We start from the raw sequence: 23,700 nt of genomic DNA, 5'->3' as shown, positions 1-23,700 counted from the left end.
AAAAAACAAGGATGGCTGCTAAATTTTGTGATCCATGTTTTCCATTCAGCTTAATTCTTTTTATTTTTTAGGTGTCAGTAAACTTCCTGGTTTGTAGAAAATGTGTCTTTGGCTGGCAGCATCTCTGTCCTGAAGCACTTTTATGTCATCATCTTCTGTTAACATGTTTGTGTGTCTTTTACCATCAGACCAGAATTTCTCACAGCCAAGCCCGGCCTCAGCCCCCCATCTCCCAGGAAAAACACAAAAACCTGCATTTGAATATTTTTTTTCTGCTCACACGCTGTGTTGATGAGCTGCTGGTTGGTCCAGTTTGCATTTTAAGCATTTTGGATTATGAGCAGCAACTATAAACTGAAGCTGCATGGACCCTGGGTGACCAGGAGGATGAGGCCATCACTTAGTAGTGTCTGTATGTATCAAGTGTTCGCATCTGGGTGAAAACAATTCCAGTTAGGCCAGTTTGTGGTCTTAGATCTGACATAAAGCAGCATAATTGTTCTGACTGGCGAACTTGTTCTGTCAAGATATTAAGATGCGCGGCCATGGGTGAACCATCAGAAGGATGTTAGTGCGTAGCTGCTAAAAAGAAAACTAGCTCAGACCACAAGCAACAGCCACAGATGCTCACTGAGTCAAATTCTGATGTCAAACCGATCCAACACTCAGCAAGTCTGTCACGCTGTCCTGTGTTACTGTAGCTCTGACAGCGTCTTCCTTATCTCTGATGTCGAGATCGTTCACTTCAGTCAGAAACTGCTGCAATAATCTCCCGTAGGTGAGGCGGAGGCGGCCTCGAGGTGTGATTGGCTTGGATGTGAAACTGGTGCTGAGTCTTCTTCTGTCCAATCCCCCTCTGTGTGTGTGGGTGTGTGCGTGCGTGTCTGTGTGTTCGTGTGTGTGCATGTTTACCCTTCTCCTGTCCTTGCAGCCTACATCCACTCCAACCAGATCATGGGCTGGGGAGAGAAGGCCATTGAGATCCGCTCCGTGGAGACGGGACACCTCGATGGAGTTTTCATGCACAAGCGAGCTCAGCGATTGAAGTTCCTGACAGAGAGGAACGACAAGGTGAGGTTTCTGTTGCAGCCTGTGCACAGACTGCATCTCTGTGCATGACATCCACAGTCTAAAAATATATAGCTTGTTCAGATTTTCCAGTTATCCTATTTTATCCAACGTAGAGGCAGAGGCCCTAACCCAGGGATTCCCAACTCCAGTCCTCAAAGCCCACTGTCCTTCACTGTGTCCCTGCTTCAACATACCTAACTCAAATCAATAGCAGACTTGTACAGAGCTTCAGATCCTTTTAATTTGGAATCATGTGTGTTGCAACAGGGACACACCTAATACCAACAGGATAGTGGGCCTTGAGAACCAGGGTTGGGGATCACTTCCTTAACCAATGCTGCATTAAAGACCTCTTCATCAGTATCAGTGATTCCCCACCTGAAAACAGATGAAACAGTTCAGTGAAACTCTGCTTATTTGATGATGTATTCGCTCACATTCAAGCTAATTCAGCGTCAGAGAAATAATTTACAAGCAAAACGTTTTGGACAATCAAAGGAAAGGCTCTTCCAAACATGCAGTTTGGGCCATTCTGCAGTAAATATGTATTGGGTCCTTCAGTACCTTGTAACAATACAATTAAAGCCTGTACCTGAATATAATCATCACATCTTGATGAGAGGTATTGAAGCTCAAGGTGGCTGTTAGCTCTTCATTAAAGGAAAATGTGACTGATCGTTTTGGATGCCAGTAAAGTTTTGATGATACAAGCACACACACCTGCCCGAGCTTCTTTAGAGACAAACGTTGGGCATTTTCAAAGTTTCAGTTTAGGATATGAAATTTCAATCAACTTAACCTTTTTTGTCCCAGCTGACTAAATTTTCTGGGGGTTGAAACAGGATTGCTTCCTTAACAAAGCTAACAAGTCTTAATCAGACTGATGTGCATTTTTAAGTCTATTCACCAGGAAGTTCATAAATAAACCACTTCAGATTCGCTGTACTAGTTGTCAGATATCTGTTTAAATAAACCAAAGCTCGCTGACACACCCTGTACATCCTGTTCTCTGCAGGTTTTCTTTGCCTCAGTGCGTTCTGGAGGCAGCAGTCAAGTCTTCTTTATGACCCTCAACAGAAGCTCCATGATGAACTGGTAACCAACACCCTCCTTCGATCCACAACCCTCCTCTTCTTCACCTTGAGTCAGCCGCCAACAGGAGGGTGGGATTACAGGTGTATGGTGTTTGTGTGTAAATGTATGTGCGTGTGTGTGTGTACTCCTGGATGGAAACCACAAGCTGCTGAATGGACTGAGCATCTGGAGGAGGACTTAAACCACATGACTGTACCCCAACGTAGAAACAGAGCTGTAGTCTGATGGATGGCATTACTGCCTGCAGGGTAAAGGTGACTCCATGTCCTGTCAGCTGATGTCGCCTTCACCTCCACTGAGGACAACTGATCTGGGCTGACGGTTGATCTGGACACTTAAAGGACATGCCGAGTAGCCTTTGAGCTGTGGGGAACTTCTTTCTGTAGCACATCAGTGACTTTTATACAGGGTGTTCACACTGCGAGTATGTTGGAAGATTGCCGGCAATGATTCGGGTGTCCTAACTGCAGCCAGTCGATCACTGTGCTCTTGTTCTTGTAGTGAAAAAGCAAAGTAGCATTAGACAGAAAAAACACTCGAGGTTGTCACTGAATCCAACAGTAGGTGCACAAGTTTCAACAAGTGCTTATATTCACATTGCAAAGCCATTATTGCTTCACTGATTTCAGTTTCATAAGATTAGAAATCATTATTTTGAAGAGCACCCGAGAGAAAAAATCCACACCAAGAAAATCAGCCTTTTTAGCTCAGCATCACAATCAGAGCTGCAAAGTTTTAAGAAGTGACAGAAACTATTCAACACTGAATTACTGTGGGCTATGCCAGATGAAAGTTGACAATCGTGGGAGAAATGTGGGGAAATGTTTGTCAGTTCATAAGTCTGTTCTCGTGTCTCACTGTTAAAGCCACTGATGGCCGAGACCGAACAGAGCCTAACCAGAGCTTTTAACCTGCAGTGTCTGCCTCACAGGAAAGTCGGTGTAACTCTGCTGCTGAAACGCCCAAACTGACAATTTATGCTGCTCCTGCTGCCTTTTTAGAAGTTTTCCCTGCACATTTGTTGAAGCGGCAGCCTCAAAGATAAAGTATGAAAGTTATTGCGTGAATGCCAAATATTGCAGTTCCCTGACCAACCACTTGAGGCTCCGAGTCAGCGTTCATCTTCATAAACTGAGAGGAATGCAGACAGATGCAGCGTTCTGCACCTCAAGCTTCACAGGAAGATAACAGTTAAGTTCATACAGATTAGAATGACCTTGTTCTAGTTCATATCTCACTTTTTATGAGCTCCTCTGAATAAACCTTCTTACATGGGACATAGTACTATGGAGTACTGTTACTCCACCACACCACAGTTGTCCATGCGGAATACCACTTCACACTCTGGGCAAGAATACTGTCTGTAGACCTAATGGACTACAAATATTAAACATGTTTCATCAATTTCTGTGATGATGCATTCATAAAACAACTTTAAATAACTTTTTTATAGTTTAGAACAATTATAAAAGGTCCTACTACTAAATGTAGTGTCCTACATTCCTTAAGCTTGACTGCATTGTTGGCTGGATAAAAGTTAATGTGCTCTAGCAATTATTACGTAAGGAAGGGGTTGTTTGAAGTGCTTCTCTGCTGCATTTTGACAAGCCCAAATAAATCCAGAAAACAAAAATAATTTGACACAGTACAGCTGTTTAACCTTTTGAAGTAAAATCTCTGAATAATTTTTGCTCAGACTACCTGAAAACAGCATTTTGGAAATAGCCTCAAATTATTCCAGCTTTGTGTAGAACAAGAGCAACAAGCCAAATGCTGAACTCAAATTATGGATTGATTGTGGCTGTTGTGACTGATGTAGCAAAGATTATGGATGCTTTCTTCGCGGATTTCCGTAACAAAGCTGTATCAGCCAGCGGGAGCCCAAATGGCTCAATGAATTTGTCTCTATCTGCTGAAATTAGGGGAGCAACTGTGACTCGGGGATGGTAGTGCTCATAGTGTGAACACTCATTTTGAGTGCTGCAAAGACCCTCTGTCTCTTCTCAGTAGGAGAGAGTAATGCTTCACACAAGCAGTTAGTGTCACAGAAGAAAATGAGACATTTTACACATCACTGCAGATGCTGCACAGTCAGCTACTATGGCTGCTTTGTCTTGGTGTATTTCTGCCAGGGGAAGAAATATTGTAGATACTGTACTATTGCTGCAACAAAACAAGAAAAATCTCCACATCATTTCTTGCTGGAAGAGTTAGGCTGTAGAGTAGTTACCAACTCCTGGAGGTTTTTACTTTTGTTGGCATTTGTTCTCACCAACTTTTTCCTGCTCATACTGTTCTGCGTGCACCACAACTGTGTAAATACTCACTTTGATGTTAAGGACAGACTTTGTAAAACAGGTGAGAACGCTGAAGAAAACAATATTTTTTCTTTCTTTCTTTCTGTTTTTCGGTGGGGGGGTCATACCCCTGTAAATCTGTCTGATCTGTAGTAGAGCAGCAAGCCAAGCAGGGAGTCAAACTATACTTTTCTCTTTGTAATTTCATTGTTTTTATTAAGTTGTGCAGTCTGCATGGAGACATACATTTTTTACCTGTCTTCACTTGTTATGAATTTCAAGTTTAAGGCAATATGTTTGTAAGTTTGACTGTGCTAGCTGGATGATGAGAACCCTAAAGCATTTTTCAAACACTGAACAACATATCTTAGCATCTGGGTTTTTATCTAGCCAAGATGGTACACTGGATAATTATACACTGAATAATTATATTAATTTAGGTATGTCAAGAGTGTGCAGGAGTGTGGCTTTTTTGGGGTGGAACTGACATTTGGATGACTGTAAATGCTGGTATTTGTGGGAGGAAACTGGTTCATTTTTACTTGATTTTCATTCTTTTGTTGTTGTTCACAGATCTGAAAGGATGGGATACATGCGAGCATTGGTATTTTAAGACCAGCTGAAGCCTTTAAGATTTGCAGGATTTATTAACAACCTGTGAATGAAGGTCAGGAGGCAGAGTCAGTGTGAGAAAGCATAGCATAAAAGATATATATACTGTAATAATTTTCATTATGATGATATCCTGCTGATCATTTTAGCGAAGGACAAAAATAATGTTCACTTATTAAAGCTTAGTTGTCTTTCTACAAAATAGAAAACATAGCTTTACTGTAAGAATTTCTAAAAAGAAATACAATGTTTTTATTGTGGTATTATTTGTATTTAAATTTTTGTACGTATCAGACTGTGAACGTATGTTGACTGTCAGCTTATGAGTGTGTGTGCTTGAGTGTGTAGGCGAGTCGGTGCGTGTGCAGGTGTGCAACATGCATGTGAGTGTATGTTTTCACCCCGTCTGAATCACTGGAACCAGTCAAAAGACAACCTCAATCTGGTATAAACACATCTGTGATGTTGGGAAATCTTCAATAAATGTCCTCTCCTTGTACAGCAAAAACACCTGTTCTGCTCTTTTTTTTCGCACCACACGTAGACAACAAAGTTTACACACACAGCAAAAAGAGGAAGCCTAAAGGAGAAAAATCTGATGACCAGGTCTCTTTAAAGTTCACATGAAAAGCTTGTAGAGTGATTTTACTCACTGTAAAAACAAAGCTGGGCAGAACCTACAGAGACTCCAGTGTGCTGTGATTGGTCAACTCCTGCGACCTGATCAGGCACCGCCCACCAGTCTGCATTAGCTATGATTAAATTTTGAATTTGGAAAGCTTTTCATGGAATATAAAGTGAACTTTTTAATGTCTAATGTATCATATTTAATTCATACAGTTTTGAACTATTGCATCACATTATGGTATATGATATGCATTCTGATGTTAGTCTTCTGCCCCCTGGTGGATCTCTTTTACACTACAATAAAAATAAAAAGTAGACTTTTTGTTTTGATGCAAGCTGACTCATTGCAACATGGTACTGTTCGCAGTGCTGTTAATAGAACAGCGTGGCTCCTTTAAGGTGAAGCTAGAGATGGAGAGAGAGAGAGAGAGAGAAAGCATGTCAGCTGGTTTGACACATGGGGCAGGTCTGAGTCAGAGGGGGTGGGGCAGGTGTAGGAGCAGAGAAAGTCAGGTGTGAGAAACTTCTTCTGGTTCCAGTAGACTCCTGTGTTTGCTTCACTGCTGGATACAGTGAAGGAAGTTCATCCCGAGGCTAGCTGCAGCTTCAGTCCAGGAGGAATCACCTCGCCTCTGCCTCTGACCTGGGTTTGGAGGCAGAAACGGACATTTAACAGCTGTTTCTGTTGGTGTTTCGTTCATCTTACACAGTAGCTGCCCCATAAATGCAGCCCTCCCAGGTTTAAGCCTGGCATCATCCTGACCCCCTTTTTCATCTACCTGCTGTACAATAAAGAAAACTAGAGCCCACACAATGTTAACAATATAACAAACACAAAAAACCCTCATTATACAAATAACATCTCACACACATTTTACAACTGCCATGTTCAAATAAAATGTTCTTCACTTAATTATTGATGATGTCATGATGATTTCACGACTAATCGATTTTGATTGACCTGACTAGACTTCACCAAAAATGCCCATTCAATATACTGGACATACTGTATAAGAAAATTATTTTTCTGATTTATTAATTTATTTATTTATAATAATAATAATAATAATAATATTCTTACATTTTGTTAAAAGCCGAATAAAAACTTCAGATTTAAAAATTTGGAATTTTCTGTCCATTATTTCTTGGATCAGGTGTTAAAGACTCACTATAGAAATTTACCTTATCCATCTTCACTCTGCACTATGAGCTCTCTCCAGCCAGAAAAAGTCCAGCGTTGACTTACTTTATCTCTTGCTCTGTCCCATTATCTCTTTCTTTTATTTGCTTTCACCGATAATGTCTTCATGCATTTTTTTTATTTTATTTATTTATTTGTTTGTTTTTTGGGGATGAATCAGCCTTGGTGCACATTCCAAACGGCTAGTATGTCGACATCAAGTTGCTGCTGTGTGCAGTAAAGCAGAATGCTGCTGTGAAAAATGGTTTCTCACTCTTAGGATGCTGCAGGGCAACGACAGTTCCAGGAATGTACATAATAAATGTCCTGAGACATCAAAATGAGTCAGAAGCACATATTTTTCAGGTCAGAAAGTAATGTAGTGGTACTTTAGCGGGTTAATGCATGCCCAAGTTCAAAATAAGCCAACAAGATTATTAACCTGTTCAGGAAAACATGAAATAGAGGCTGCATCAGTGCAGTGAAGTGTAACTGAAACATAAACAGTATAAAAAGCTAAAATAGCTGGTATAATTATATCAAGCTTTCTTTTTCTTACAAGGCTTCAATGAACAGTAGATGTTTTACATATGCTGTGCGTGTTTTGTTTTTAAATGCGTCTTATAAATAAAGTTGCCATAGTTGCCTATGTGAGATCTTACATAGATTTATTCCCTGTATCTTAAGAACTGCTCGTCTGCTGTAGATAGTTGTTTTGGCGTTTTTTTGGACTAAATATTTGAATGACAATATGCACAATACTGAAATATGATAAGTAAAATAAGTAAAACTAAAGATTGTCAGGTACAAGACCTGAACTGAAAGTGAATGATAAAATAGCCAATGTCCAAAGAAAAACTTTAAGAAAGCCTGGAGAACAATTTCTCAAGATCACTTTACAAGTTTACAAGAAAGTGTTGCTCCTTGATGTAAATTAGATGTAAATTAAAAAAGAGGGATGGATAGAGATATTTGCACCATACTATTTTATACATTGTCAGATGTTCCTTTGCTTTAAAATCAGTCTTCACTTTAAAAAATTTTAACATTTTTACCATGCCCATAAGATATTATTTATGTATTACAAGACATATCATGAACAAAATCAGCCATCCATGCTGTGACTGCAGGTTTCTGCTTTGAACCTGCTGAGAACCAAAACATTCAGAAAGATGAGGTCAAACAGCTGATAACTTCTACAGCCTGCACTAACCCATTCTGACTACTTGCAGACTGGAGCTGAACAACTAATTCGCATGTGCTGTGATGAGCAAATAAAATGAGAACAAGCTATGTGGAGATTTGAGGTGGAGAACACAGCAGAGGTTCCAGCAAGCCATGGTTAGGTAGCAGTTAAATGGGAGCCATCCACTGAAGCCACTGGCTCCAGGAGCTCTAGACTTGATAGGGTGGGAATTGGGTTAACCTGGGTGTTAGCAGATTGATCTCTTGGCACACAGGAGAAGCTGTGACACGTCAGCTGGGTGAGCAAACGCCACCAGCTCAGGAATTTCAAAGACGGCAGAGTTTCAGCTCCAGCAACTCCAGTCCTTGCGGACCAGTTTCCTACAGGTTCCAACAAGACAATGTATAACTGGATATTCGTTACCTTTACACTAGTATGAATAAATTGAAATGTGCAAGTGTCTCTTCTTGAGTAAACTTTGATTTATTGCTTTCATATGCCCTAGCTAACATGCAAATAAATAATGGATAAAGTGGATCTAAAAAGTCAGGCCTAAAAGTTTTAGCGTGGTCTCCAGCAATTGTTCTCCAGGCTTTCTCAGGGTCTTTCAAAGTTTCTTCTTTGCACATTGGCTGATTTATCACTACTTTTTAGCCCAGTCCGTGTGCCTGTCCATTTTCTGAGGAATGTGTTTTCTGATTGTTAAGCTAAACAGCAAAGGACCAATTTCAAATTTCACTTTTTATCAGCACTGTCTTTTTTTTCTTTAGGAAACTGGAAAAGAGAAACAAATTAGGTATGCCTTTATTACATTAGGTATGCATTCATTAGGTATCCCTAATGTCACAAGAACTGGACTGAAAATCTGTGGCTGCAGATCTCATTGGGTAGTTTATCCTTCTAAAACCCCTGACCACAAATGTTGCAGTATCGAACACCGTAATGAGGCAATTAGTGAGCTGCTGGGTTGCCATGTTTGGCTTGGACCTGGCAACCTTTCCTGCATGCCTGCAACCGGAACACATAAACGGCCCCCTCCTCCTTTCTTCCTCTACGGATGCTGCAGTAAAGTTGGCCGCGCGTGCGCATTTTCGGTCCTCTTTTTTTCTTGGAAGGTAAGTGTGGCATGGCGCGTGTTTCTGCCTTGAGGGAATAAATTGAAGACTTTATTGGTTTTTAAGCGAACTCATAGCGAATTAAGAGGTACCAAAGTAGCTGTGTAGAGGTTCTTAAAGCCGTCGAAGTAGTTATTTCGTTTCTTGGTGGATGTAGTCGAGGGCAGGGTGTGGGTGTCCATGTTCTAACCAGCACTACTAGGCTCAATCAAAGGGACATGCGGCCTTCAGCGGCGCGCTTGGAACAAGTCTCTTGGCATTCTGTTTGGTTTTAATCTTTCATTTGCAAATCAGTAGCAAGGTTTTTGTTTATATACGCTAAATAAAGGTTCATGCTCCAACTGCCGTCGACCGGGCGTCATTTATTTGCTATTTTTGGACGAAGCTGAATGGACGGCTAGCATCATTAGCCGCTGCTAGCATAGCATTACTCGCACATTTAGATAGCGGCAGTCAAATGTGTCGCTCGGAAACCCAGAGATACCGGTTGTTTATCCATTGAAATATTTATGTTGATTTTAACCTGATATATCGTCCATAATAACTTCTGCTAACGCATGTAATATTCGTTGGGATTGTATCGACGTCTGTGACGCTGTTTCTGTTGTTAAATAAAAGGCCAGTCAAACAGTAACAGCGCAAGCTGTTATATTACCCTTTAAGACAGTCAATTTATCAAATACACTAGATTAGTTGTCCCAATAATTACCTTAATGTTGGCCGTAAAGTTCAACTGAATTTTGATCGCTAACGAGATAAATCTCGCAGTGGATTGGTTCCACAGTGAAGCCTCGTGCTGAGCCGGTTAGCTGTTCATGCTTCCACGTTTCAGGGACTCTGCAGGTTTATCCCTTCAATATATTCAGACCAGACCTAAATTAATCTGCAGGATACAACAAGAGCAGCACCTTTACCTTACGCGATAAATGAAGTAGAAAACCACATATTGGGGCCCAGGAAAGGCTGCAGTGGTGGGGGGTTAGTCCTGGGTTAACCAGGACTTAAGATCAGCTCACTACAAAATATCATTTTATAGAAGTAAAAACACTATCTTAGTGACATACTATGTATTAGACAATTTGTGACTATATAATTTGCAAACCGTTTTTGTAAAAATATGTTGAATTAAATAATATAGCAACCTGGCGCAGGATTTAAGAGGATTAGGTACTTAAATTATACTATGGTAGCTGTTAAAACGGTTGGATATATAAAGGACAATAGCACATTTTAATTGTGAAATTAAGCTTTTAACATATGTCAGTGTTAGTAGCTCTGCACCCCTTAAAGCTTTTCTTGCAAGTCTAAAATCCTTATGAGCAGTTATTGTGAGGACATTTGCTAAAACAATTAAATCAACATTGAGGCTTAACTAAGAGTAGTCGCATCATCTGTGAAGTTCATCCAAAAATTTAAACAAGATGTGTGTCCAGTAATCTGTAGTGAAATTCCCAAGATTTTGCATAGTATGTGTTATGTGCTTTCAGTAATTGTTGGCACCAGGAAGCTGTAGTGGCTGATGTGTTCACTAAGCAGACTTAAGTAGACGTTTTTCTTCAATCACATGTACAAATGGCAAAATATTTATTTTGAAATTATTTGGAGTGCAAGATGATTTTGCTTAAGTTGTCCATTTCATGCCTGTTCATACTACAGGTAGTGTAGTGTTGCACATTTGGTGATCTCTGAATGTCTCTCCAGCGCCCCTGACCCAACGCACCATGGCAGATCCTGATCTTGACTTCCAGACTGGTGAGTCTGGCGCCTCCGCCACCTACCCTATGCAGTGCTCTGCTCTGCGCAAGAACGGCTATGTTGTGCTGAAGGGACGTCCCTGCAAAATTGTGGAGATGTCTACCTCCAAGACCGGCAAGCACGGCCATGCAAAGGTAAATTTACACTTTAAACATGCTAATGTACCTTCTTTAACTGAGCTGCCACAGGTCATAAATGCAGATTCCTAAATGGAGTTCAGAAAGGGGGGCAGACTTGACCAGGGATGTGGCCTTAAGCCAGAGTTGGGGCTCAGCTCAGTCTAGAAGGATCTCACATTTCAGACCAGTCTGATTTAAGTTGTCAGAACTGTTGCTTTGGGAGTGAAAAGGTCTAATCTGTTTTCTAACATCAGGGCGCCACCACATGTACTTTGTTCTCATGTTGGTCTTGGTCACAGTAAATAAGAAAAATGAAGTTAAAAACATTTTAATGTTCACGGAAAGGAACTTTTTTTTTTTTTTAAACTTGTAATTCTGACACTTGGTGTCACCATATAATAAACTGATCTCTTTCTGCAGGTTAACCTGGTTGGTATTGACATCTTCACCAACAAGAAGTATGAAGATATGTGCCCCTCCACCCACAACATGGATGTTCCCGCCATCAAAAGGACAGATTATCAGGTACGCTACGGTCCAAACATTTCTGGAACTTTCTCACGCTGGTGCCACCACAGTGACCCAAAGACAGTTTAACTCGGTTAGGAAGGACACGTGACTCCTGCCATCTGTGTCGGCCGCACAGCTCAGTCGTTTATTTTTTTGTGCATAAAGTGGAGCTCTGGTCTGGTGGCAGCTGAGTTCATATCAAGTGTTGATGTTATGATTTACTGCCCCAGATAATGGCAGCCTGAAAAAAATCTACGGGCATTTAAATTAAATAATTTCCTTTAGAAAGTAGTAAATTCAGCTTTTATGGGCAGGAAATGTAAGGAATTAAAGGGTAAAAAAAACAGTTTTGCCGTATTTGTTTTTAGCTTTGTGATGCACCGCAGTTCTGTGAGTAAACACATTTGTCACATGAATGTTTGAATAAAGTCATTTTATGTTTAAATTCAGGGAAATGATGGTAAAGTGCTCAGTGTGAAGCCACATGCACAAAGTACATCTTTAGGGAATAACAGAAGCTAGTACAACATGAATAAATATATTGTTTGAACATGTATACTCAAATGTGAGGCATGTTTTTGCCTAGAGATGTAGACGGTATTTAGTTTTATCACTTTCTTTTGTGACTTTTTACCTCGTAAGTAAATTTTCTGGGAACATTTTCAAAGAAACATTGCAATGAGTGAGCACACAGATCACTGAGCTGTTGAGGTCAGTTAACAGAATAATTCACTATTTTTGCTATAATTGTAAAGCCCCCACTTGCTGTCTTTAATGGCCTGTTAACCTCATACTTTATTGTCCAGTTAAAGCCGCCTGGATGGGATTTACATGTTACATGATTTTCTTTTAGGCATGGAAGATTTTTTTTTTATATAACCTGTCATACTTGGGAATTTCCTGCTTCTGTCTTATGAAACTGGCTAATTAGCAAAATCTGTGTTTGACAAGTCGGACAAGACAAAAAGCTTTTCAAAAGTAAATTTAAGATTAAACTCAGTAGCACAAAGTGCCCCAACTTATTGCTGCCACATTATCTCAATGTAGTGAAAATATTCAAACGTTTTTATGGAGGAGAAAATAAAATACTCAATATTTTTTAGTTAACAGTTGTAGGTCAATATTAATACAACCAATATCTTCTGATTACCCTATAGTTTGAAAAGCTTTGCACAGATTACAGCAAGCTTAATTTTTTCTCAGGATTTTTACATATTCACATAATTACGTTTTACATTGTTTGCAGTTGTGATGGCTTAATTTTTTTTAAAATGGGAGGTAATTAAAGGAGACGCAATGTACTGTTACAAGCCAGTTAAGACTGAAGACATGGGTGTTTCAGTCTATCTTCAGCTCAGGTCTTAATTGGATATTTAAATGATTAGATTCTCTATAAGCTGCACAGGCTGTGCATTGATTTAGTTTCATTAAAAAAGAAAATAACCAGTTTCTAATGTTTGTGATGTGTAAGGTATTGACAGAAAGGCTGCACGGACGCGCCAGACTTCTTGGTGTGTGTCATCCTTGGAAATTGTAACAAGTATGTGGAACGTGCTGCATTGTTTGACCTGTTCATCAGCTGCAAGACGACGTAACAAACGGTTTTGTTTACTTAACCAAAAGGGTGTTAAATGTTGTTCTGAGCTCTGCAGAGGAAGGAGGTACTGCTCTGCAGAAAGGGTTAATGACTTGATGTGTTTTCTTCCCAGCTGGTTAACATCAATGAAAACTACATGTCCCTGATGAGCGACAACGGCGACATCAGAGAGGACCTGCGTGTTCCTGAAAATGAAGTCGGGAGGGAAATTGAGGCAAAGTTTGAAGGGGGTGAAGAATTCATGGTAAGTTGAAATTAAGCCAGTTACTGGTGCTGTTTCTTGTTTTTGAGCAATGAATTTGGTTTATTAGAACATTCTAATTCTCAGCAAGCACTTGGGGCAGAAATGGTGTCTTAATATAAATCAGATGTGAAGTTTCAGTCCTGAATTAGAGCAGAAAGTTGCGTGGGGAGAATGTGAGGCGCGCATGCTGCATGTGTAAAGTTTCAGATGATTGACTCGAACACGTTGTGTGCTCTCTGCAGGTCACCGTGATTTCTGCCATGGGGGAGGAATGTGCTGTCGCTACCAAGGTCTTGGCCAGCAAATAGGGAGATGGACTTTGCTGCCCAGGCAACAAGCACCCCCCACAACCAGTCTCTTGCATTCTCATTGGTTCTGTCACCAAAGCGTCGGCCTTCACAGACAACCTCAATCATTCTGTTGTAATTTCGCTCATCAATGATCTTTTATTTTTCTCTCCCCCTTCTCGTTTCTCTTTTCCATTACTGTTGGGAATGTTCCACTGCAGCTCGCTGTGTGGTCCTCTGCCTGATCACTGAGGTTTTGTTAACAATCTACTTTATATAAAACAACTTAAAAAAATAATGATCAGTTGCTCATTCCTGCTTATTTTTGCCTTCAAAGTGTTGGTTTTGCCACTCACATTCCTGAATGTTTAAATAACAACGGGATTCAGCTTTTGTATGATTATTTTTTTATATTCTTTGACTATAGCAGGTCTAAAGCCTTTTAGAGGGAAGGGAAGGGGGTGCAGTTTAAGTTGTAAATGCAGTGGGAGGGAGGGTTTCCCCAGTAGAAACTGAATTCGTGTTTAGGTTGTCCTACTAGCAGCCATACCCCGTTCAGCATGGCCTTTGCTCCTGGATCCTACGTGGACTGGGTGCAACAAGGTCAGTTTTTCCCTCATCACTTGGATTGGTGGCGGCTAGCACTTAAGAGCACTTGAGGTCCACCCCAGCATGTCAGAGCTCTAAACCCAAGAAAAGAGAAGGGTGTTTTTTTTTTTTTTTTTTTTTCCCCCTTTCTTCTCTTCCTTTTTGTTTTCCTCCCAACAAGAAACTTAAGTGATTTGCCCTTGTGATGCCAGTCTCTTGTCTGTGTAGAAGTTTGAGAGGCGTGACAGTCCTGTGCGCTCACACCTCTGGCCCGCCGGGGCAGTTGAGGGCCCGTTCTGCTGCCCTGGCTATCCCCCAATTACAGAGTGTTCTATTTTGTTTTAAGAGGCGTGAGTGTGTAGCGGTGTGGGCCTCCGAAATGTGGGAGGCAGTTTGCAGTGAGGTGTGTTTCTTTTGAGGGACTCAATCAGGATAGGGAGGGTGGTTGAGTTGCAAACTTTTTGTTCACTCGAGGCCTTTGTCACCTGACTGGAGATGGCAAAATAAAAACAGTGATACAAATGGACAAAAACTGCAACAACTGTCTGGTTTTCTGTCTCTAAAATCCCTGCTAGTCAGGTTGTCAAAATGGCCTGGCTTGTTTAAAAGACTGCTGAGCTCTTAAAAGGGGTTTTTGTTTTGTTTAAAGTCAAGTGCAGGATGTTTGTCGCAATGGTCTTGGTAAACTTTTTTTATATATATAGAATATACACACATACATATACTGGGCTTTAAAATACTTATGACTTAAATTCCTCGTAATAAAAATACTGAAAGCAAAAGTATTCCCTGGCCCCTTCCCCTCATTTTATTTTAATTTTTTTTTTTAAGCAATTGCAATATTTTCCTGTGTAATCTGTAGATATTTTTTTTTTTACTGCTGTGTGCGCATTTGGTCACTTAAGAAAACTAATTGCTGGCAGTGGCACAAAGTCCATAAAACCAGGAGGCTTTACAGCACAGATCCAAATACTAAAGAACATTATGAGAAATTCACAGGTATCTTCAGAATTAAAAGGCTTTTTAATAAAACATTGAATAGTTTGAGTTGGTCATCTTCAGGATGAACACAGTGTGCTGCCTGTGATGCTCATTAGATTTAGCAAGAAGTTTTTTTGTTTATTTTTAAGTCAGGCTAAGGATTGTAGCTTACTGTAATAAAATAAAAATGTACGATATTTGAACTAACATGAAATCTGCTAAATGGGCTGACAATTAAAAACAAAAAAGGCTGATTTCATTATGATTTTAAGGGTATCCACCTTCACAGGCTTCCTTTTGGCTCATTACATTGCACATTCGTGTACTGTTTCCTCTGCAGGAGCATCTGTTTGTGTGTATGAAAACATGGCAGCTGCAGACCTACCCTGTCTGAATGCCTCACACTGTACCGTGAAGCTGAATCACCCTCGTCTCCACACTGGAAAAGGGGAAGGAAGCTTGTTGTCCTCTCAGTCATCGCACTGGATATGGTTCATCTGACTCATGAGGATTTTTAAATCCTGTGTGTTAAAAGAAGTGCTGCTGGATGATGGAGGCCCAGGACAGAACCGTTTGTCAATGATTGACCAAGCTCAGCAGGTTTATTATCAGGGTGTGTTTGGGCTGCAGTTGACCTTTGGAGTTGCATCATCTCTCACATTTACTGCATCAACAGACAAAATTTAACTCCGAGAGCCATTGTTTTAAAATCTAATTTTATTTATAAAGCATTTTTTCAAGCAAAGCAACACAAAGTACTTTACATAAAACAAAGTATGCATATTAAAAACAATTTAAAAGACCTCCACACACCAGAATATATAACAGCAATTTAAAAATGCACCTCAGCGTAGTCTCGCACACAATCATACATGCACACCCAGCCTTACCTGTTTCTGCACAAACATAAACTCTCATCTCTACTTACTGTCTCTTAAATGAATGTAGGAATGTAGGTATAAAAATACCAGTAGCATGAAAGGTTATTCCAGACTTCTTCAGGCATGTTTATAATTAAATGTAAATAAACATTAAGACAATTCACAGATTAAAGTTCTGAAAAAGCACCAGTTTGCATATAGGTTGATAAATAGACCCATTATTTTCATAAATGCCTTCATTTCTGATTAAATTATTTTGACCATATTTGGAAAGGGCGTTCCAGGGGCACGCCGTACGTCACCTCTGCGTCACGTCCGCTTTTCCCTTTCCAGTTCGAGCTCTCAACATGGCGCCGGTAAGCTTGTTTAGCTCCATATACATTAACGTAGTTAAATGGTAATTCAGTTATTTTTATTTACTTATTTTTAACTTTGTTCACGAAGAAGTTTAAATATCAATATCTGAGCTAAAAATACACATTTGTAAGCGTTTTTTTACAAAGAACAGAACACTGAAGCTAACAGCTAGCATTAGCTTGTACCAGTTTGATTACACGTGTTCAATTCACTAGAGACCAGTCAGCGTTGGTAAGAAATGGTTTTATGTGAAGAGGGATTTTGCTATTCTGGGCCATTACTGGAGCATTACTGAAGTCAATTTAAATATTGCGTGTGATCCGCTGCTCTTTTCGGCTTAACCTGCTACCGGTCTTATGTAATATATACTAAGACATATTAGTGCATATATGCCATTAATAATTGCAGGGTAAGCCTACATGTTATCAGTTTGTGTAGCACTGAGTGCAGGCCCATACCCTTAAGCAGGAGCTTAACATTCACATGATCAAGCAAAAAATAAAGACGAAACAGTAATGCGAAGAACTAGCAGAATACTTGGTAAATGGGTTATTTGACATCTGTAATGGAAGATATGAATATATTCTGTCAAAGAGGTGTCTTACAAGAATTGTTGTAAGAAAAAAGGCCATGTGAAAGTCGTAGTCTACTGCTCTGTAACATACACGCTTTTTTGTTTGTTTGCCCTATAGCAGATCAAACAGAGGAGGCCAGCTGTTGGCAAGAAGTCCAAAAAGGGAGCTTCATGGAAGTTCACCTTGGACCTGACCCACCCTGTAGAGGATGGGATCCTGGACTCTGCAAACTTTGTAAGTTGCTCTTGCCTGCAGTTGTTAGGACAGAACTTTTATTGCAGATGTAATATTTCATAGCTTTGTCTTTGCCATTAATGGTCAATTTAGTGATCAAGCAGTTGACCGGGTGTGTGGACTAGGGCACCCTTCCCTAGTTCCAAATTTACTAGGGTTCCCTTCCCTAGTATGTCACTGTGCTCTGTTCAATAGGAAACCTTCCTCAAAGAGAGGATCAAGGTGAACGGAAAGACGGGGAATCTAGGTAACATTGTCCAGGTTGGCCGCCTGAAGAACAAGATCAATGTCACGTCAGAGAAGCAGTTCTCTAAAAGGTGAGAGGAGATATGCTGCTGATCCTGAACAAGCCATTAGAACTAATGTCACAAACATTAAAAACAAGTTGGAAATCTTTCAAACGAGCGATCTTTTTATGTTGAAATAATTCAGACTGAACACCTCCTCGCTATCTCCACCAGGTATCTGAAATACCTGACAAAGAAGTACCTGAAAAAGAACAATCTTCGTGACTGGCTGAGGGTTGTGGCGTCTGACAAGGAGACTTATGAGCTGCGTTACTTCCAGATCAGTCAGGACGACGAGGAGTCGGAGGCAGACGAGTGATGAGCAGCAGCAGCATGAAATGACTGTCTGTCATCTGGAGAATAAATGTGGGGAAAAAAAACAACCTGTCTTTATTTTGTAAAAATTCTTTCATAACTATGAAAAAAATGCACAGATTTAATTTTTTTTATTTCAGATCAGACTGTTTTGTAGTTGATTAGTTTTTTGTTTGTTTTTTAAGTGTAAAAGTAATTGAAATGAAGTCCAAAGAGAGCGATTCAGCCACTTTATTTTCTGTTTTCTTTTTTTTCTTTCCTCTCAGGCACAGTTGGCATAAAATCTCAAAAGAAATTTAATCGTTAAGAATCTGTTAAAACTCTGTGCCCACGTTATTATTTAAACCCAACTAAGTCTAATGACAACAGAGGTAATGTAAGAATATATATATATATATATATTAAGAGAAATGAGATGAGTCTGGTCTCAACATGCAAAAACATTCACTAACTTTTATGAAGCAGCTTGGAAAATGACCAGCAGGTGGTGCTTCAAGTTAGCAAACTTGTCTTCACTCTGCAATGAAGTAACAAATGCAGCTTTAATAAGCAGCCACACAATTAAAATGGATCAAAGTTGTAATTGAATTCCAGAGAAGGCATAAAAACCAACTCAAAAAGATGTGCACTACTGCTGGAAAATGCTGCAAACTGATGCCAAAGATATTTAGCAACTTGTACTGTTACATATAATTAAAAGTTGTGAGGCAAAATTAAAATTGATGTACAAAATGAATTTGTGCATTATGCACAAAAACTAACCTACATAGAGGGAATATGGATATGAAGGTACCAAAAAAACTACATATAGAAAAAATATTTGCTAAATCTCACCTTAAAATGCCTACAAAGAAGATTACTACAGGAGGGTAAAAATGCAGCAATTCAATAGAAACAAAAAGCTGCAGAGAGAAAAAAGGTGGATATAAATGAGTAGAAACTGAGGAAAAAAAATGCAAGAATGTGATGACTGACAGAAGTGATAACCACAATGTTTTCAGTTGTCTCCAAGGTTTTTTGTAAACCTGTAAAGAAGGAGGCCTGTAGCTTTTGTTTAACAAGCATGTGCATATTCATCCAGGCACTGAAATTTCTTTCCATGTTGTCAGCTGGCACGATGTCAACATCCTTCAAGCCTCTACCTCTTTTCTTCCGTATAAACTGTCCCAAAGGTACAGACAGAAAAATTCCCTTCAACAGAAAAACATGTTCTGCTCTTTGGTCAGTGTTTGGACTAACTCCCATTTTCCAATCTGTTGCACATAGAGCACGTAGCTTCAGGAATGCATCCACCTTCAGCTGCTCTGCAGTTACCAGTCACACCAGCAGCATCTCAAATCTTTATGTGAGGATTCACAAAGCTGTTCAATTTTATTACACAGAGAAAAACAAACAGTTTACAACGAAAATGAAAAGTTCTCACATAAGCTCAATATTTGCATCTAAATGTTTTTTTTTTTTGAGGGGGGGACATAATTTTTAAAAGCTGAAAGCAGGTTCACATAAAAATGAACCGACTCAGAAATAACCAGTGAAGACGTTCAGCGTGTTGCTACGAAGCTGCGCTGACAGTGAAGTCCTGTGTTTTCCATTATAAACCGTCGTGTAACCGTGTCTGCTGGTTCCCCTGTAATCTGAATCTGTGTATCCGTTTACAACCAGGCTGTGACAACACATCTCATATGTTCAGTGATGTTAAAAAAACAACGTGCACCTTTTTTCAGCGGTAGGGTTTTACATATCAGAGCATAAAGAATCATCGTTTCCTTACCGGGTCCTAAAGATTGTGTTAGATAAACAACACATGACATTGTGCACTGTGTCATTATTTATTTAAAAAATACAGAAGCAGTTTGGTGACAGTTTGCAGTTCTGGAGGATTCAGGTATGTGTTCACACAAAGTCAAGGAGGAAAGACATCAGCAATGATCTTAAAGAAGCAACTGTTGCCCAAGAATGTGGGAAGGATCATAAGTCTGTTTGAAAATGGTTTGGAGTCCATTATTCTTTAGTGAGAAACAAAAATCAGCCAGAGGGAAACATTGAGGACAGCTGTTGATCTTCCAGGATTGGATGTCTCAGCAGCTCAGTGATGCAGGGCTGATAACTTAATATCAGCTGGACGTGGACACCTCGCATTCGCTGAGTCACGTGAGGCCGTTTGGTGGCTACGAGCTATTGAACCATGGGATGTACTCAGATTTTCACACACTTCTTCTGAGTTTTGTGGGTTTTTTCTAATGATTGTTTATTTTTGGTAAATAATCAGCATCATGTGTTGTGTTGTTCCTCTGAGGTTGTATTTAACTAAATTTAGGATCTGGTAAGAACCAGACGAGTTTTATGATGTGCTCATAAAACATTAGAACTGAAGGATGTGTACGCTCTGTCACATGATCTAACAAATGTATGCTTTATTTTCATTTTATTTACTGCACTGTAAAATAAACCACTTATAAATGTGCAGTGTATAAGAATTGTAGAAATGACCTCAAATGCCAAGCACAGCTGCGAATGGACGGAGGCCAAACCTCTTCCAGATGTTTTCCCTCTGTGTGTGGTTCCAACGGCCTCAAAGCAAAGCAGCTTTATTTGTAGAGCACATTGAATGACGTTAATGACATTACAGGAAAATTCAAAGTGCTTTACATAAAATATTAAAAGAATCATGACAGGGTACAGAAGAAACATTGAGTCAAAACAAAATAAAAGGAATAAAAATGAGAGACAATAAAGAATAAAAGACATTAAATAGAAACAACAGGCTAAGATAGAAACAGAAGATGGAATACATACAATTTATTTTATTTATTTAACCTTTATTTAACCAGGTAAAAAAAAATGTTTGAGAACCAGTTCTCATTTGCAAACATGACCTGGCCAAGAGGCCCCAGCAGGAATAAATAACGTACATACAAACATACAACTGTGCATACACAGGACCACAATGCAACAATACAATACAAATTAAAAAAGCGCAGAGTAAGTACAAATATATAAAAATGAAAGGGGGAAAGGGAGTAGAACACAGTATATAAGACGGACAATGAGGTACATTTGATACGTCAGCCACCTATTATCATCATTATTTATGTACATATGAAAGAAAATATATTAAAAAAGAAAAAGAAATATTCTCTACCGTAGTTAAAAGCAGTGGCAAATAAAAGAGTTGTAAGACCTGATTTAAAAGAACTAAGGTTTGGAGCAGACTTCAGGTTTAAAAACTAAGCCTTATTTCTTTTCTACTTCTGGGATCTCTGAAATTCCCGTGGCTGTCATCAACAGTCATCACTGCCCTACAGGTGACTGCTGTCTTCTTCTATGTGCCCTTTAAGGTGTTACTTACCCCAGACAATGCTCTAGCACCTATCAAACACAGCAGGTAGGGTTAGGGCAGAGTCAGGGTGGGGTTAGGGTTAGGGTAGGGCTAGGGTAGGGTTAGCGTAGGGTTCCCACACCACACACAGGTGTTGTGACACAAATATGGCAGCTGACCTGTATGTGGACTCATGGCAAGCAGGTAAAAATGGTTCATTCTAAGAGAATAAAAACATAAAAATGATTTTAGTGAAGTGATTAGAGACCCCCCCCCTTTTAACGGTCAGTACTTTTGAAGTTGATTTTTGCCCTTTAACTTTTCTGCAGCTGGACAAATTTGACCTGTCGAAAACGATACAGCCAAAAGTTTTACTAAAATTCTTGTAACTGTTTTGTTGGTATTAGTATTATTTAAACTAACTTCCGGAATATGATCATTTATTATTATTATTATGATTTATTTATTATTATAATAAATTAGATGTTCTTTTAGATTAATGTCCCAAAAACTGGGATCAGTCTCCTGCAGGTTCTATCCACAGACACACCTGGTCAGTTCCCAGCCATGCACCAAACACAACCTCACAGCTGCCCTGTCATCCCTCCCATGAATGCATGATGGCAGCTACATGCACACACCCCTGCTCACTTTTAAAGTATTGAATATTTTATCAGCTTGATCACATGGTATCAGGTCTGAATCATTAAACGTGGCCGTCTCATATGGACAGCATTTCCTGCAGCTCTCCGGTGGACGAGGACAGAACCAAATGCCCAACACTGCCTCAGGAGGGGAAACACAACGAGTGAGTGTGATACCTGCTCAGAAGTGCATCTTTATCTGCTTGTTGGATGTTATCAGTGCTTGCAGGCCTCAGACTAGCTGTTATCTTCACCGTATCGAAACTAACCTGCTGATGTCGGTCAGGAGTTGATTTAAATTCAGGTGTTGATGGGAATCTTCTGAGTGTGAAGCAGCTGTTTCACAAGTGCAGACTTGTTCATAGTTCAGGTTTAGCTTCCATATCGGAGCTTTCCACTGTGAAAGTGGATCCTTGGTGGTCATTAATGTTTCAAAGAGGGAGTCTCGCTCTGATGATTGAGGAGAACAGTTGATGGTATCTTCACCTGCTCACATCATCTGCATAGAAGGATTACTGAACAGGTTAACTGGACTCAGGGGCTAAAGACGTTTTTGTGTGTCTGTTTTGCTTGCAGTGGAAAGTTAAGAAAAGATCTATTTTTTCCAGCAGCACAGGGGATAGCCAAACAAACTATGTGGCTGATGGTTGCATTGCCAAGGAAAACTATAAAGTGATGAAATAATGTCCTGAGAGGCTTAAAAGAAATATTAAGATACAACTTGATTCTTTCACATAAACTTTGATCAGTAACTACAAGTAGTTTAAAAGATACTACTTCTTTTTTCAATATTTAAGTTTTACTCATCAGAAAAAAAAGAAAATCATTTGGTTCTTACTAAGTCTTTGATTGAGGTAAAAAACAACATATGACGAGTAACAGTGTCCACCTCGATTCGGCGGTTAGTAGAACCATCTTTGGCAGCATTAACATTTTCTGTAAAACATCATCAGCCTTTCACATCATTTTTCATGAACTTTAGTCCCTTCTCCTTCATATTTCTGTTCACTGAGGTTTCTGAATGGCTCTCTTAACTCTTTCAAATTTTCACAAAAAAAAAGAGAGAAAAACAGTTCTTTGCATAATGGTAATAATCAATATTTTTGTTTTGTTAAGGATGGCAGAGTTAACAGTGATAAATACAGAACCAGCCAAAAGTTTAGACACACCCATCCAGTCAAAGTTAATGTGTAGGTGTGTCCAAACTTTACCAGTTTAAATATAAATAGCAACAATAATGTAATGGTCAAAACTTGGAAATGGGAAGAGTAATGGTTTAAGAAACACTTTATTTTTGGTATTAAATACCCAAACCAGAGATAGATGGATGGTAGAGAGGTCGAGGTAGAAAGCGGAGTGTTTGGTTTCTCCAAATTTTCTGCTGTGTATTCTGACCAAACATCTCCACCTTCTTGTTGTCTGTTTAACATTTTTTCAGAAGTGTTGTGGTTTGTTCAGATGGAACTTTGCAAACTTAATCTTAAGCTTCCTGCTGAATCTCTTCTAAACAAACCATGCTTGTTCGGTCTTTTTCTGTACTCTCATGAAATGTAACATTGATCCTGCTAACAGAGACTGTAACACCAAACCAGCCACACTCCATAACCCTCTACTACTGTCCACAAGTTAAATATTCTAATATGTATTTCTCTGTTTTCACAGTCTTTGCTCTCCATTTGGACTTCAGTTTCATGAAACAAACCTGATAAAGCTGGTTTTAGGACACTGCTCATGAGGTTGAAACAATGCTGGAGGCAGTGAGAGAAGAGAGGAAGGAGGACTGAGTAACTCGGTGATATTGGCAGGTAATAACCAGGTGAAGTG

The 23,700-nt window shown here is 39.6% G+C and overlaps 3 protein-coding genes across 8 annotated transcripts in view; all 3 read left to right on the top strand.

Annotated features, from left to right (window-relative positions):
• Window positions 1-5,583, top strand: part of tnikb (TRAF2 and NCK interacting kinase b) — a 77,860-nt gene extending 72,277 nt beyond the window's left edge. For all 6 annotated transcript variants that reach the window (XM_041967781.1, XM_041967783.1, XM_041967782.1 and 3 more), the window contains 2 exons: window positions 932-1,071; window positions 2,087-5,583. In XM_041967781.1, the coding sequence (XP_041823715.1) occupies window positions 932-1,071; window positions 2,087-2,170 (224 nt within the window). In that variant the 3' untranslated portion in view covers window positions 2,171-5,583. The remainder of the gene's footprint in view (window positions 1-931; window positions 1,072-2,086) is intronic.
• Window positions 5,584-9,095: 3,512 nt separating this feature from the next.
• Window positions 9,096-14,821, top strand: eif5a (eukaryotic translation initiation factor 5A). The gene is made up of 5 exons (XM_041967779.1): window positions 9,096-9,183; window positions 10,885-11,072; window positions 11,478-11,582; window positions 13,277-13,408; window positions 13,651-14,821. The coding sequence occupies exons 2-5, from the start codon at window positions 10,905-10,907 to the stop codon at window positions 13,714-13,716; spliced, it is 471 nt and encodes a 156-aa protein (XP_041823713.1). The 5' UTR covers window positions 9,096-9,183; window positions 10,885-10,904; the 3' UTR covers window positions 13,717-14,821.
• A 1,581-nt stretch (window positions 14,822-16,402) lies between these two features.
• On the top strand, window positions 16,403-17,990 carry rpl22l1 (ribosomal protein L22-like 1). Its single transcript, XM_041967780.1, has 4 exons — window positions 16,403-16,501; window positions 17,195-17,311; window positions 17,507-17,628; window positions 17,773-17,990. The coding sequence occupies exons 1-4, from the start codon at window positions 16,493-16,495 to the stop codon at window positions 17,915-17,917; spliced, it is 393 nt and encodes a 130-aa protein (XP_041823714.1). The 5' UTR covers window positions 16,403-16,492; the 3' UTR covers window positions 17,918-17,990.
• Window positions 17,991-23,700: the final 5,710 nt, after the last annotated feature.

Source organism: Melanotaenia boesemani, chromosome 18 (genome assembly GCF_017639745.1).
Source record: "Melanotaenia boesemani isolate fMelBoe1 chromosome 18, fMelBoe1.pri, whole genome shotgun sequence".
NCBI lineage: Eukaryota > Metazoa > Chordata > Actinopteri > Atheriniformes > Melanotaeniidae > Melanotaenia > Melanotaenia boesemani.
Note: the sequence above shows the minus strand (reverse complement) of the source record. Positions and strands in the feature narration are given on the sequence as shown.

Excerpts from the sequence above, each read along its gene's own strand:
- rpl22l1 (XM_041967780.1), top strand. Across the intron at positions 17,312-17,506 it reads TCCTGGACTCTGCAAACTTT|GAAACCTTCCTCAAAGAGAG; the intron begins GTAAGTTGCTCT and ends TCTGTTCAATAG. Across the intron at positions 17,629-17,772 it reads GAGAAGCAGTTCTCTAAAAG|GTATCTGAAATACCTGACAA; the intron begins GTGAGAGGAGAT and ends TATCTCCACCAG.
- eif5a (XM_041967779.1), top strand. The coding sequence starts at position 10,905 with ATGGCAGATCCTGATCTTGACTTCCAGACTGGTGAGTCTGGCGCCTCC. Across the intron at positions 11,073-11,477 it reads GCAAGCACGGCCATGCAAAG|GTTAACCTGGTTGGTATTGA; the intron begins GTAAATTTACAC and ends CTCTTTCTGCAG. Across the intron at positions 11,583-13,276 it reads TCAAAAGGACAGATTATCAG|CTGGTTAACATCAATGAAAA; the intron begins GTACGCTACGGT and ends TTTTCTTCCCAG.